The sequence below is a fragment of the Elgaria multicarinata genome, chromosome 14 (assembly GCF_023053635.1).
Source record: "Elgaria multicarinata webbii isolate HBS135686 ecotype San Diego chromosome 14, rElgMul1.1.pri, whole genome shotgun sequence".
Lineage (NCBI taxonomy): Eukaryota > Metazoa > Chordata > Lepidosauria > Squamata > Anguidae > Elgaria > Elgaria multicarinata.
Window position 1 is genome coordinate 17,221,373 of NC_086184.1, and position 14,126 is coordinate 17,235,498.

The following is a 14,126-nucleotide window of genomic DNA, read 5'->3' on the forward strand; positions in this document are numbered from 1 at the left end:
CAGGGTGTGTACAGAATGCATGTGAGCACTGTGCACATGGGCCAAAACGCTGAGTATCTGTTACATTGGGGCTAAGTAAATGCAGCCAGTTGTTTTGGCAGGTGGGGGGAGTCGTGGGGGCTGTGTGAGTCCATGCCTCTTTTGTATGCTTACAGATACAGTCTTACCTTATGAGGAATCTGATTCAAGGGACTCTGCCTAAGGAGAGATGCATCCAGACACCGGACACTACAGCCAGCTCTTCTGAACAGGTGAGGATGCTTGGACACATGCCCACCTCCCTTGCCTTTCACCTCTTGCCTCTCTGTCTCTTCCAAAGGGAAGGATCAGGGAAAGCAAAGGGTGGGTGTGTGGGGGGGGGGAACATCCTCTAAATCAGGGATGAGAATGTGTGGTCCACTGGGTGTGGGTGGACTGCAACTCCCATCAGCCCTAGCCAGCATAGCCAATGTTGACAGTTGATGGGAAATGTAGTTCCACATCTGGAGGGCCACACGTTCCCAATCCCTGCTGTAAATGGAGCAAGAATACCAGCCCACAGCAGTGATGAGAATCCTTTATTCCTCCTCCTCCTCCTCCTCCTTCTTCTTCTTCTTCTTCTTTCATTTATATCCTGCCTTTTTTCCTCCAAGGAACCCAAGGTATAATAATCCTCCTCCTTTTCATTTTATCCTCACAACAACAACTCTGTGAGGTAGGTTAGGCTGAGAATCCGTGACTGGACCAAAGACACTCAGTGGGTTTCTATGGCCGACTGTGGTCTAGAATCCGGATCTCCTGGCTCCCAGTCCAACGCTTTAGCCACTATGCCACATTAGCACATTAGGATTTTCCAAAGTGCTTGACATGCATTATCTTCTTGTGATCCTTATAATGACCCTACATGGTAAGTTTAGTTTTCTCCCCTATTGCTGATGGGGAGGGGGGGACTGAGGCTAAGAAAGAGAACCAGCTCTAGGGTGGGCAACGAGACCCTCAGCCTAGTTGCCTACCAATGCTGCAGAGCCATTCTGATGGCCCAGGGGTGACGCTCCAGCTTGACCTCTCTTCTAGGCCGTGAAGGACGCGTGCCAGTCCGTGCAGACGTACATTGAGATGCTGAACCCTGTCCAAGATGTGGAAGTGAAGGCAGAAATCCTGTGGGCAGAGGAAGCCATCAAGGATGCAAACCTTTCCATTGACGTGAGTTCTCCTCCACGTGTGTAAGTTCTTTGCAAGCCCGCCCACCCACTTCTGGTGTTGGAATTTGGTCATGACAGCAAGCAACTTCATTGTTAACCTGGGTGTGTCTGAGAATGGGCTGTGCTTAGCTCCCTTGAGAATGCTGTCTTGGATGTCCTGGCTTCCAACCTCCTACCTTGCAACCTACATTTTGGCTGAATCTGACCACTGCTTTAAACAAAGCGATAAAATTGGAGAGATCACCAGAAGCGTGGGGGAGGGGCCAAACCAGTGAGGAAACCTGCATTCGCTGTGTGGAGACAGGTGTGCGTGTTGTTTGAAGAATGAAGGCAGTGAGAATCCAGCGGTACCCTTCAAGGGAGGGGGAAACCCACATCCTGACTCTGGGTTTATATGTGTTTGTACCTCCCCATAATTTATCTCAGGGGAGCAGAAGCTCAGATCCAGGGGCCAAATCCTGCCCAACTGAGGACCCAATCCAGATGGCCATTTCCTAGCTTTTAAGAAATGTAATCTAAAATATGCTGGGGATTTTTGATACTTTAGGCCCTGCTGCTTTTACCTGTGGACCAGTCCTGCCCACCACTGGAATGCAGCCTCCAAGGGCTTCTCCAAAATGGAATTTGAGCCTTGGGCTGAAAGAGGTCCGGACAGAACTCGCTCGTGGCCACGAGAACTAAGTTTTCTTTTAATGGAGGAAAGGGGCTTGAGGCCATAAAAGTGCTTATGTTTTCCCCACCACTATTCAGGGTTTAATTTGGGGTGGGCCACCTGCCACTCTGAACTGCCATCTTTTCTGCAGTTGGATTGTCTTCTAGAAATTGCTTTTGATCCCCTGTGTTGTGTGCCCTGTGTGAATGTTACTGGTGTGGAATAGGAAGAGAAATCAGATGTGCAGCCTAAGCCAGTGGTAGGTTTACACTTGAATTATAGATGGATTGAAACACAACCAGGCAACTAAAATGATCAAGGGGCTGGAGCATCTCCCCTATGAGGGAAGGTTATGAGGAGAGGCATGATAGAGGTGTACAAAATTAGGCATGGTGTGGAGAATGTGGATAGGGTGACATTTTTCTCCCTCTCCCATAATATTAGGACTCAGGGTCATCCCATGAAGCTGATTGGTGGGAGATTTGGGAGAGATAAAAGAACTTCTTCACACAGCACAGAGTCAAACTGTGGAACTCACTACCACAAGATGTAGTGATGGCCACCCATTTGGATGGCTTTAAAAGGGGGGTTGGATAAATTCCTGGAGGAGAAGGCTATCATTGGCTAGTAGTCCTGATGGCTAAGTGCAACCCCCAGTATGAGAGGCAGCAAGCCTGTATACACTAGTTCTTGGGGAACATGGGTAGGAGGATGCTGTTGCACTCGTGTCCTGCTTGTGGGTCCCTGGTTGACAGCTGCCTGGCCGGACTAGATGGAGCCTCGGTCTGATCCAGCAGGGCTCTTCTTTTGTTCTTAAGCCTCTCTTGTGAAATGCCCTTAAACTGCACTCTTTGTTTCTCCAGCAGATTTTGCCCATGTTGTATGAGGCAGGAACCTCTCCCCACCAGCACAGTAAGCTTCAGCACAAACTGGGAAGCCTTGTTGAGGAAGTCTGTCAGACCTGCAGCAGGGAGATCCAGGTAGGGCAAGGCTCTGTAGTCTCCAGGCAGCAGTCGACGGGAAGGAATTCTCTCACCGCCAGTCAGAACGCACGACACTGGGCTTGATAGACTGAGGGCAGCTTCGGTAGAAGGCTTCTTCCCATGTTCCAAGGCTACAATCTTGTGCCAGGAAAGCACGGCATCCTCTGGAGCTGTGCTTTAGGGCATAATCATATGAGGGTGGCCATAAGACTCCAAGCTCAGAGGCTTACCGCCATCCAATGAAGAGCAGGAGGGGCGGTAGAGACGACCTTTGCCTCCATGCTCCTCATGTTCTGCATTTCAGCTAGACGGGCTTTTTTGCCCCTCTAATTGAGTCATCCGGAGAGGCTGGATGATTCATAGAATCATAGAATCATAGAATAGCAGAGTTGGAAGGGGCCTACAAGGCCATCGAGTCCACCCCCCTGCTCAATACAGGAATCCACCCTAAAGCATCCCTGACAGATGGTTGTCCAGCTGCCTCTTGAAGGCCTCTAGTGTGGGAGAGCCCACAACCTCCCTAGGTAACTGATTCCACCGTCGCACTGCTCTAACAGATAGGAAGTTTTTCCTGATGTCCAGCCGGAATCTGGCTTCCTTTAACTTGAGCCCATTATTCCATGTCCTGCACTCTGGGAGGATCGAGAAGAGATCCTGGCCCTCCTCTGTGTGACAACCTTTTAAGTATTTGAAGAGTGCTATCATGTCTCCCCTCAATCTTCTCTTCTCCAGGCTAAACATGCCCAGTTCTTTCAGTCTCTCTTCATAGGGCTTTGTTTCTAGACCTCTGATCATCCTTGTGAGCGCCCCCTGTTCCTTCCCCTCCCCACCCATGGGAACGCCACCTTTGCCTTCCCTTCAAAGTCACTTCTGCAAATTTGCAGAAGCAGCAAGCCTGGTTCTCTCCACTGTGGCTGCAAGGGGGAGGGGGAGGGAAGCTCGGACTCCTGGGTCCGAGGTTGGAGCACTGACTCTGACTGTGGGTCCAGGAATCCTATGGGCCCACCCAACCCCCCTGACACTGTCTAGGAGCTACAGGTTTGCTCTCTCGCTTGTTTTTTAAAAGATGTGTTTAAAAGTTTATAGGTTGGAAGAAATAAGCCTGAAAATGTGCAGGTCAGCCATGTTGGTTGGGGATGATGGGAGTTGTAGTCCAACACTTCTGGAGGGCAGCAGGTTGGGGACAGCTGGCGTAGGTGATGTCTGGAGCCTTCTGCTTCTGAGAGTTCATCTGAGCCGGTGGCAGGGATGCGAGGCTTTGGTGCTCTGACCACTCGCTTGTCCCTCCTTAGGGCCATCAGAAGCAGAATAAATAATGCAAATGTATGCGCATGCTTAACTTTCATGGTTTATTAATGGAGCCTTAGCAATGGTTGACCCACCCAGCCCAAGGGTTGGAGGCTCCCCAGTATACGTTACCTATTAGAACGTTATAATTACAATGTTTCAAAACAAGCAGCATGTCTGAATCCGTCTCCTGCCCCACGTGGCTGTTGGTTGCATTCAGGGCTGGCATCAGCCGTTGGCATCACACTTCAGCAGGGGCTCCACTGCCAACCTCCAGAGTCCCTCGACTCTGCTCCTTGTTGTCTCTGCCTCTTCTCCTGCCCTCTCCAAGAGTGAGGAGGAGGGACAGGAAGAAGGAGAAGGAGCATCAACCTTCTCTCGCTTTCCCTGGTCCTTCTGGACAGTGGTGTGATTTGGGTCCCAGAGGGACAGGGTGGGTGCATAATGAGCAGCAACAACAGTGAGGAGGAGGAGGAGGCTGGGTTATTCGAAGAGCAGCCCTCCCCCCCGAGGGCGTCTTGCCCAAGGTCCCCCCAAAAACCTTGGAGTTGACACTGCTTGTGCTTTTCTTCGTAGGCCGTCGTGCAAGCCAAACTGGATGCCATGCAGGGGTTGTGCCCCAAAATCTTGCAGAAACCTGGCTTTTGGGACAACCTGATCTTCAGCATGCCAGAGAAAGCTGTCCTGGACCAGTTGCTGACGGAGGTGTACGACAAGCTCATGTAAGTGGCAGGCATAACCTCTGGGCCTGTTCAGACAACACGCTAAGCCATGGCTAGGCCACTAACCCTTTTGCAGCAAACAGTTAGTGAGTGTGTTTACACCACAGTTATGAAGCCACCATGGTTAGGGATGGTTCACACAACACGCTAAGCCGTAATGTTTAGCTCAAAGTGCTTAACCACTATGGCTTAGCATGTTCCCTGAACAAGGTCTCTGTGTCTTCAAGCCACACCAAAATGCTTGTTTGGGCTGGCAGCGGCAGCTACGGCCTGGCCGCTCACTCCTCGACACTGAACATTGGAACAAAAGAAAAAGGTCTTTCCTGCAGGCTATGTTTTCCCTTGAGATTTCAGCTTGCTTGGCAACATCTAAAGGAGAGGCTTCCTTCAGCTGTCTTGTCTGGTTTTGTATGAGCACCATTGAGTACCGTTCTCCCTCGGCAGTTTAACCCCATATTTTGTCAGAATCTCATATATCCCTTGTCTGTTATATGGGTCAGACAAACCATCTCCATTGAAGAGGCAGAAAAAGCCAGTGTCTTATGCCTTCTCTGCTCTGCAGATACATCTTTATGACAGCTGTCTATGCTCCTAGGGCATATCAGCACACAGGCTTAAACGAGTGTAACAGGCTTTCCTTCTTCTCAGGGAATTCTGGGAGTTGTAGTTCTGTTAGGGATCTCTTAACAGAGAATTCTCAATACCACACCAAACCAAAATTCCCAGGATTACCAAAAGATAAATTTGTGTGTGTTTTCATTTTTAAAAAATTAATATTGCTAATATTTTATCAAACTTTTAATTAGCGTTCACATTTTCGTGGCATGTACTGTAGGCCACTTTCTATATTTCTGTAGATTTTCTACTACCTAATATATATATATATATTTAATTATCAGGATTCTTTTGGGAGAGTAGTGGCCATGGAATCTCCACTCCTTTCTAGCCACTTGCCAAGCACCTGGTGGTCAAGGAGCCTTAGCAATTCATTTTTCGTACCTCCTGTAAGGGACGGGTGAATGGAACTGGGGCTGGCCTGTCTTTTAACGTGTTAATTTTATTATTATGGTTCATCGGAAAAGGGAGATAAGCGGCCCAGCTGCATGGGGGAGACTGGTGATGCCAGGAACCGCCTGAGGCATGTCCGCCCGGCCTTGAGAGAAATTAACATCTCAGGCGGAGGTGTGAAAGATCTACGGATGAAAAGCCAAGGGGAGGGGGGAAGGAGTTGGAGAAAAGAAACTATAAAGCATACTTTGTGGGGGGAGTTCAGCGCGGCTGGCTGACTCCAAGGTTGGGTGATGTATGAACTGTAGTTTTAGTTCGCTGGCTTGCTTTTTCTGGGTTCTTATATATATGCATGTTTTAATAGTTTTAGTATGCTAATCCCATGTAACCTACCCGTTTCCAAATAAATGGTCTTAAACCTCCAAATTGTGAGCTGTGAGCGTTTGTTCTGGGGATCTGTGCTAAATCCAGTCCAAGGGCCGGCTTTTGCTGGTGCGTGCTTCCTTTACACCTCCTAGGTGACTTATTATTTCCAAAATCTTCATAGTGGAACCATGAAAGGATTGTTCCCTTGCACTGTCCTGTGCTAAAAGGTCTCCTCTGTCCCTCTTCTTTGACAGGGAGATCCAGCTGACAGTCACTGAGGCCATGGCTCATGGTATTATTGATAAGACCTTGGAGGAGCTGACCACAGTTCAAGGCAAGCTGGTGAGTGCCAGACAGCGTACCGTTCAATGTGCAAAAGCAAGAATGGCCCACGTAGGAATTCTATCTGTTACAATTCCTTTCCTTGCTTTGCACTCCCAAAATTCATACTAACTCAATCCCCCATTGACCCAGGAAGCCCAAAACTGAACTGTGAACTCAGTATACATCTATTTACATTCATTTAAAAAATCAGGATTCCACTTTTCCACCATATGTGGCCAAGACAGCTTACTATACATGAGTTTGAAACAAGAACAAAAGAACCAACTTCAATCGCAGAAACCAAGTTATCAGAGGCGCAATGTCATTAACAGAAAAGTTGTGTGTGTGTGTGTTTTTAAAAAAACCCACAGAGTTCTCAAGGCTGACTTGAGGCAGATTCTATATGTGTTGCTTTGACCACGGAAAAGTGCCTACCCACTTCAGCCTGTGTTGGGCTCTTCAAAAGGAAAATTCAGACTGCTAGGATGGATCTGTAGCCAAGACTTAAGGAGCAATCCTAGGCATGTTTAGGCAGGGGGAAAGATCTACAACTGGCTGTGGAATGCTGAGAGTTATAGTGTGTGTTTTTTCTGTCTAAAGCACGCATGGGATTGTGCCCTTGGTCTGCTGGATAACCAGATCCTTAACGGAATGCAGGTGGTGGTTAAAAATAGCCATTACTTGTAAAGATTCCACCATTATCCATGCCACCTGCCCCAGTGTGCATTGTCACACTAATCTCTTGATGATTCTTAAACCATTTCAGGCTAAGAACCTCCCAAAACGAGCCAAGGAATTTCAGGTGGGACACTTTGCAACTGAAGACTGGGACACTTTGCAACTGAGGCGTGGAAGTGTGAGGGACGTCACTGAAGAGGACTTCCAAAACGAAGAGGTACGTGCTTTTCAACCCTCAGTGCATGAATGAATATGCTTTCATGAACCTTGCAACAAGTTCACGCGGGGGTTGTCCTGGGCATTTAATTGCGCTGAACTGGATTTGGGGACTAAGCCTCCATGCTTCTTCTGTGTTTCCCTTCCTTGTTCTCCTTCCTTCATGCCAATGGCAAGAGCAGCACAAGGTAGATGCCTGTTTGACAATATGAGAGCCCTGCTTGTCCATATGAGAGGCCTATCTTGTCCAGATCCTGTTTCCCACAATCCCTTTGGGAAATCTCTCTCCCCAGCACTGGTATTTGGAATCCTCTGCAAACCCATGAACCCAGACAAATGTCTTGTGCATCCAACGGGTCGCAACATCTGGAAGGCCCAAGCTGACAAGAGCTGTGTTAGGTGAAACAACTGGATATATACCTTTATCTTGAGGTGCCTTTGAAATGTGGAGTGCTGCTTTTCAATGCTGAGCATTGTTGACATCTTTGCCGTGACAATACCTTCAGCTGACAGGGCTTTTGAAAGAGCACAGGTGGAAATTGCTCCTGATCTGTCATTGACATTCTACAAAATTATGCTTACCAACCTAGTTCAATGGCCAAATTTTCGTCACTAGACCTTGCTGTTGAATGCTTTCCTCCTTGGATGTCAGAGATTTACTTGCCAGCTTCTGACGAAGCTGCAAATGGATCAACTCCAAATAAATTTCCATCTTTGCTTTTGGAGACTGCTAAGGGCATATCTGCACCACAGACTTAAAGTGATTTCAAGTGCAGTGCTATCCATGTTGGGCTGGCTGGGGAATGCTGGGAGTTGTGCGCCTTTTCTCTGTTTAAACATGTGTAGGATTGCACCCTTAATAGCCATCCCTTCACTCCAGAAAATCCTGGGAACTTGAGGGGAAGTAGGGACCATATCCCAGCAGAGGATTTCGAGTGCTTCACCAAACTAAAGTTTGCAGGAGTCTTTGGAGGTTATGAGAATAAAAATAGTATAAAATGGGAGATACACTTGTAATGGGTTCTTCAGTTGGTGTGCTGGGACCCACTAATGAGTCACGACCAGCTGTAAGGTGAGTCACTTCAGCAGCACTGCCATTGTACAAATATAATACAAGAAGAATTAAGAAGTGGGTCCCCAAATGCATATGAGACAATTAATAGCAGGCAATTGGAAGACAGCTCGGATGCTGACAGTATCACTGTGGAGAAAGAAAATCTGGGACATAGCAATAAACGAAAAGTTGACACAGAAGTTAAGAACACATAGAGGGATAAAGGAAAGAGATGCTTTCAGGACGGACTGGCAAAAATATATAGGCTACATGAAAAAGGAATCAAACAGGAGAACTTTGGCAGAAGCCTATAGAAATCTGTGGCACGCATAAAAAAACAGATAATCAACAACCTTCTTGCAATACTTTGTCGGACTCATCACAATTAATGAGATACTTCTATTTTGCATATTTAGTGTTGTGATCTGATGTAATTGACCAAGTTTGGTGAGGGAATCGGGAGGGTTATAGAATAAGTATTGATGTGTATAGTTTCATGTTTTATTTTTGTTTTGTTTTTAGTTCAGTGTATTTAATAATAATAAAAAATAAAAATAAAAAATGGGTTAAAGGCATCTCCCAGGTCTGAGAAGGTTGAAAACCAGTGCAAATGGAAGCCTAGTAGCCCCATCCTAGTAGCCAGGCCTCTTCCTCTTTCAAATGATCCAGTCCTGCTGCCATGCCACCCTCTCAATTTTGGTTTATTCCAGAGGGCTGCCTCCAGCCTGCACTTACATCATTTCTTTTCTCCACAGTGCAAGATGGCTGCACAACGGAATCCCAGCTGCTCCACAAGCATTCGGCCAATACCTGGCATAAATAGTAAGGCTTACTCTATGCAGTAGTGAGCGTTATCAGTGGACTCCAGTTCGCAAAGCCACAAAGCTGGGGAGCATTTCAGATGAACGCTGAAGAATTTTGTAAAAGTATAGAATGTGATAAGCACGTGTTAGAAAGTACACACAATAGCAGACAGGGATACTTTCCAGAGTGTTGGGGTGGATTTGGTCCCATGTTGAGTATGCACTTGGTAGAAACCCCTGTGTAACGTATGAAATAGCAGAAACACGTAATGACCCGGATCCAGACAGCATTAGTCACACTAAAGTCCTATCGAAATTCATAAGATATAAATTGATTCCAATGGGGCAGAAGCATGATTTTCATTGGATTTTGGCCGATGTGCTTTAATTCCTATATACTCTTACCTGAAGATCAGTTCACAGATTGCCTCCAAGGAAGGCTGTTTTCCTCACGCAGTTCTCTAAGTTCTAGTTGTAGCATCAAGCACGGCCAGTGGAACCTGGTTGCTCTGATTTCGATTGGGCTATGAATCCATTCTGGGTTTCAGTCAGAACTCTAAAGGAGCTGTCCAAAGTGCTGAACCTATTTTAGGGCTGGGGCTAAGCGCCATGGACAGCTCCTTTAGCATTCTGGCTGCTTCTGACTGAAACCCAGAATTAATTTATTTATTTATTACATTGCTATACCGCCCAATAGCTGGAGCTCTCTGGGCGGTTCACAAAAATTAAAAACATTCAAAGTATAGAACAACAGTATAAAACGATACTATAAAATACAATATAAAAGCTCAACCCGATAAAAATAGCAGCAATGCAAAATTACAAATTTATTTATACATTTTAACAAAGTTAAAATTTATTTATAGACTCTTAAAATGCTGAGAGAATAAAAAGGTCTTCACCTGGCGTCTAAAAGCATATAATGTAGGTGCCAAGTGAACCTCCTTAGGGAGCTCATTCCACAGCCGGGGTGCCACTGCAGAGAAGGCCCTCCTCCTGGTAGCCACCTGCTTCACTTCCTTTGGCAGGGGCTCACGGAGAAGGACCACTGAGGATGACCTTAGGGTCCGGGCAGGTACATATGGGAGGAGGCATTCCTTCAGATAGCCTGGCCCCAAGCCGTTTAGGACTTTAAATGTTAATACCAGCACTTTGAATGGATTCACGGCTCCACCAAAATCAGAACCACCCCCCTCCGCTCGTTGTGGTATGGACCACCCAACCTAAAATCATTGGTCTATATTCAGCAGTGGTACCCAAAAGATGCCTTTGGACTTGTCAGGAATACATGACCCAAATCCACCATCGCTTTGTACATTTTCCATGACCAACTGTGCCTTGAAGAACCTCCTCCATAGATTGTGTAGGCCATGCCTGTACCTTCCTTCTCCTCCTTCAGCTACTCTAGGAAGGAATAGGGAATAACGGACCACAGCTCAGGGATAGAACGCACGCCTTGTCTTCAGAAGGTCCCAGGTTCAATCCCTGGCATCCCCTGTCGAAAAGGCCTCTGTGAAAGACCCGTCTGAAACCCTGGAGAGACACTGCTGTTCACAGTGGACAACACTGGGCTAGTGAGACAGGTAGCCTGAGCCAGGCAGCTTGCTACGATCCTATGAGGGGAAGGCTATATCTAGGCAAAGGCAACCTGACGACTGGAGCAGAGGTGGCAGCAAGAAGGGCAGGAGAAATTTGGGGGTTCCATGCCCGTGTGATTGATTGACGCGGCGACAACGGGTAAGTGTAGGGTGGAATGTGGGGCAGAGAGGAGCTGGGATTACAAGAATTGCCCGCTTCTCACGTGTGAGTGGGCAGCTGGCTTCTGGGAGCCACGGCGCATGTTCGCTGAGCTCATGTGCAAAGGGAGGCTTTGGCAACCTCTGATCCTGAGGGACCCTGGCTTCATGAAGAAAGGAAGGGAGTAGGCAGACATCCACATGACCAGGCTCTGTACAGAACCACCCACCCCTGGGTTTTTCTTTTGATTCCCTTTCTGGATTTCCAGATGGGAAATGAAAATAAATCTGGAGCAGCTCCAGCTCCCGTCCTTCAAAGCATGAGCTAGCCAGGGAATAACACCCCTGGCAGCTCCTCACCTGGGGCGGGGGGGTGTAGAGTCAGAGTTTTTGCTGTGCGAGATAGGCCCAACCAGCCCCATCACTTGGCACACAGAGGCCCCAGCCCTGGAGCAGAAGCAGCCGCTGCCTTGTCAGTTCAGCCCCCTGCTATGTAACAGATCTGCCTCTGTGACAGGAGAGTTTGCTGTGCTGCATAGAGGCAGCCTGCTGCCCGCCTGGCAACTCCAAGTCTCTCTCTCTCTCTCCCTCTCTCTCTCCACCCTCCTCCCCTTCCCCCACTGCCCCCTCCTCCCACTTCTCCCTTTCAGGTCTATCGGAACTCGATTTTAAGGTAGCAGCAGAAGATAACAAGATTGGGACTCCCCAGGCTGCGCTGTCACTCAGCCGTGCCTCTGCGAAGTCACGCCCTGCCTCCACAAAGGATGCTGAGGCTGGGAGCAGGCTGCTTCCTTGCACAGAGCCTGCATCCGCACAATCCCTTATGGACCTGCCGATCGCAGGAGAGAAATTGGAGCATTACACTCGAGACAGGCCCAGGCCCAACCGCAGGAACAGGCAAGCCCCCAGCAAGCCCAATGTAAGCGCTCCCCCTTCTTTGTGTGCATATGTGATGTTGATGTTGTTGTTGTCATCTTTTGCAGACGCACAAGGCTTGGATTTTGTGTGTGTGTGTGTGTGTGAGAGAGAGAGAGTGGTGGGCGAATGTCTTACCGGGTGTTTATGGCAGCCCTGGAAGATGAAATGAACAGAGCAGCAGCTGCCTGATTATGCGCTTGTCAGCTGGGCACTGGGCACTGCTGCGTAGAGGACAAGGTTGTTTATATATGAGTAGATACAGCATCGGGTGGGGGTGAGGGAGAGGGTGGGGGCAGGGGCTGGAAGCCCATCTCTGCTGCTTGTGTTTATTTCCTGAGTGTTGCAGGGGGAAGGGGAAACCCTAGTGGTACCCAGCCTGGAAAAACTGCGGTCTGTTGTGGGGGGGACGGACTGTGTGTGTCAACCCATCTGCATGCATGCACTTGCCTCCTTGTGATATGTTTACGACCATTCAAGCATTTCTGCAGGGACAAACTTGTACCGCTGCAGGGACCATCTCTCTTCCTGAAAAGCTGCCCGTTTATTTATTTGTTTGCGTGAACTGTTAGCTGCTTCTTTATCCCAAGGATCTAGTGGCATCATCCATGCTAATTACGGCCTCTGCTCTTTGAACATTTTGAGCCTTGGCTTGGTTTGTTTTTCCAGGTGAAAGAGGGCGAGAGAAGGTACGATTAGCTTAGCTCCAGGATATGTCCTTTCATCAGAAAATGATCCATTTATAGAATTGCAATTTAACCCCTCCACGGTACTGGGAAGTAAAATAATAATAACAACAACAACAACTTTGTGGTGCAACCAAGCTATATATTTGAGGACTTGAGGAAAATCAGTGTTTATCTTGAACACTCTGTGTGTGTGTGTGTGTGTGTGTGTGTGTGTGAGAGAGAGAGAGAGAGAGAGAGAGAGAGAGAGAGAGAGAGAGAGAGTCCCTGAGCATTACACACACACTACAAGATGTAGGGGAAAGGGTGGAATTTGGTATCTCTGCAAAGGTAATTCATTGCTTCGTTATCTGTTTAATCAGCAAAAATGGCCTTGAAGGCTAAAGGGCATTTCCTACCATGGCTTTTTAAAAAAAAAATCGTAAAGGCAGCACAGTGATTTCCCTGTATGTACTGAATGAATTCTCTGGTTAGGCATGATTACAGTTAGCCAAGTCCTTCAAAATCTTCAGTACGTGGGTTGAACCAGGCAGCGATGGGTGTTGAGTTGTGATCTTGCTGTCTGATCATGAGTATTTATGCAAGTGGCATCCCACAAGGAATTGCAGGGGGAATGAATGAGGAGAGCAAAAGGCATGATTTATTTATTTATTTATTTATTTATTTATTTATTTATTTATTTATTTGCCTCGCTTCCTTTCCCCCTGCCATGAATTTATCCCCTGTGATTACTTTAGTGGTTGAGGGAGGCTGCTTTCTTTCATCCAGGAAGCAATACAGGAATCAGGCTCAGAAAAAGAGCCCCTGCTACTTTGGCTACTGTGTTCCCCTTCTGCCAAGGGTAGAGACCCTTTCCTCCCCTGCCTGCCTCCCCCTCCCTGATTTTGGCACCCAGGATACCACTTTTCTTAGGTGCTTAAGCTGCTTCCCATACCTTGGAAGGCAGGCCTGTATCCGAATCCCCATCCTGCATGAAGATGGAGCTGGCTAGGCTGAGGCCTCGTGGCTTGTCTAAGACTATCCAATGCATTTCCAAGGCCAAACTGAGAGTGGAACCAGAGTGAGACTGTCTGGCTCAAAGCTCTTCCTCTTCACTGGTATACTATACTACCAAGTGGCTGTTGTAGGATAAAGATGTGCTGGAACGTTCCCCCAAACTCGGAAGTCTAGAAATTAGTATCCAGATATCCATGAAGCTTGAGAGGACAAATTAAAGCTGCTTTTCCCAGCACATGTACTAGGAAGTCAGTCCTGTTGAACTCAATAGGACTTTGGCCTGGTTCAGACAACACGCTAAACCATGCTGCTTAACCAGGCCTTTATGACTTCTGAGTAAACATGCATTGGATTGTGCTGTACATCGTAGAACTCCCAGGGACTGAGATTAGATGCCCAGAATTGCTGTCTTCATATGTAGATTGTGCCTGCTGCCGAGAGCTACATCCCAATTGTGAATGAGCCCTTGAATATTATTATTATTATTATTATTATTATTATTATTATCATCATCATTTG

General features: G+C 47.5%; 1 protein-coding gene across 1 annotated transcript in view; it reads left to right on the top strand.

Moving 5' to 3' along the window:
* Nucleotides 1-14,126, top strand: part of CARMIL2 (capping protein regulator and myosin 1 linker 2) — an 81,240-nt gene that overhangs the window by 45,997 nt on the left and 21,117 nt on the right. The window contains exons 25-32 of the mRNA XM_063141434.1: nt 156-251; nt 1,054-1,182; nt 2,700-2,813; nt 4,680-4,825; nt 6,454-6,541; nt 7,290-7,418; nt 8,264-8,390; nt 11,661-11,929. Coding sequence (XP_062997504.1) covers nt 156-251; nt 1,054-1,182; nt 2,700-2,813; nt 4,680-4,825; nt 6,454-6,541; nt 7,290-7,418; nt 8,264-8,390; nt 11,661-11,929 — 1,098 coding nt within the window. The remainder of the gene's footprint in view (nt 1-155; nt 252-1,053; nt 1,183-2,699; nt 2,814-4,679; nt 4,826-6,453; nt 6,542-7,289; nt 7,419-8,263; nt 8,391-11,660; nt 11,930-14,126) is intronic.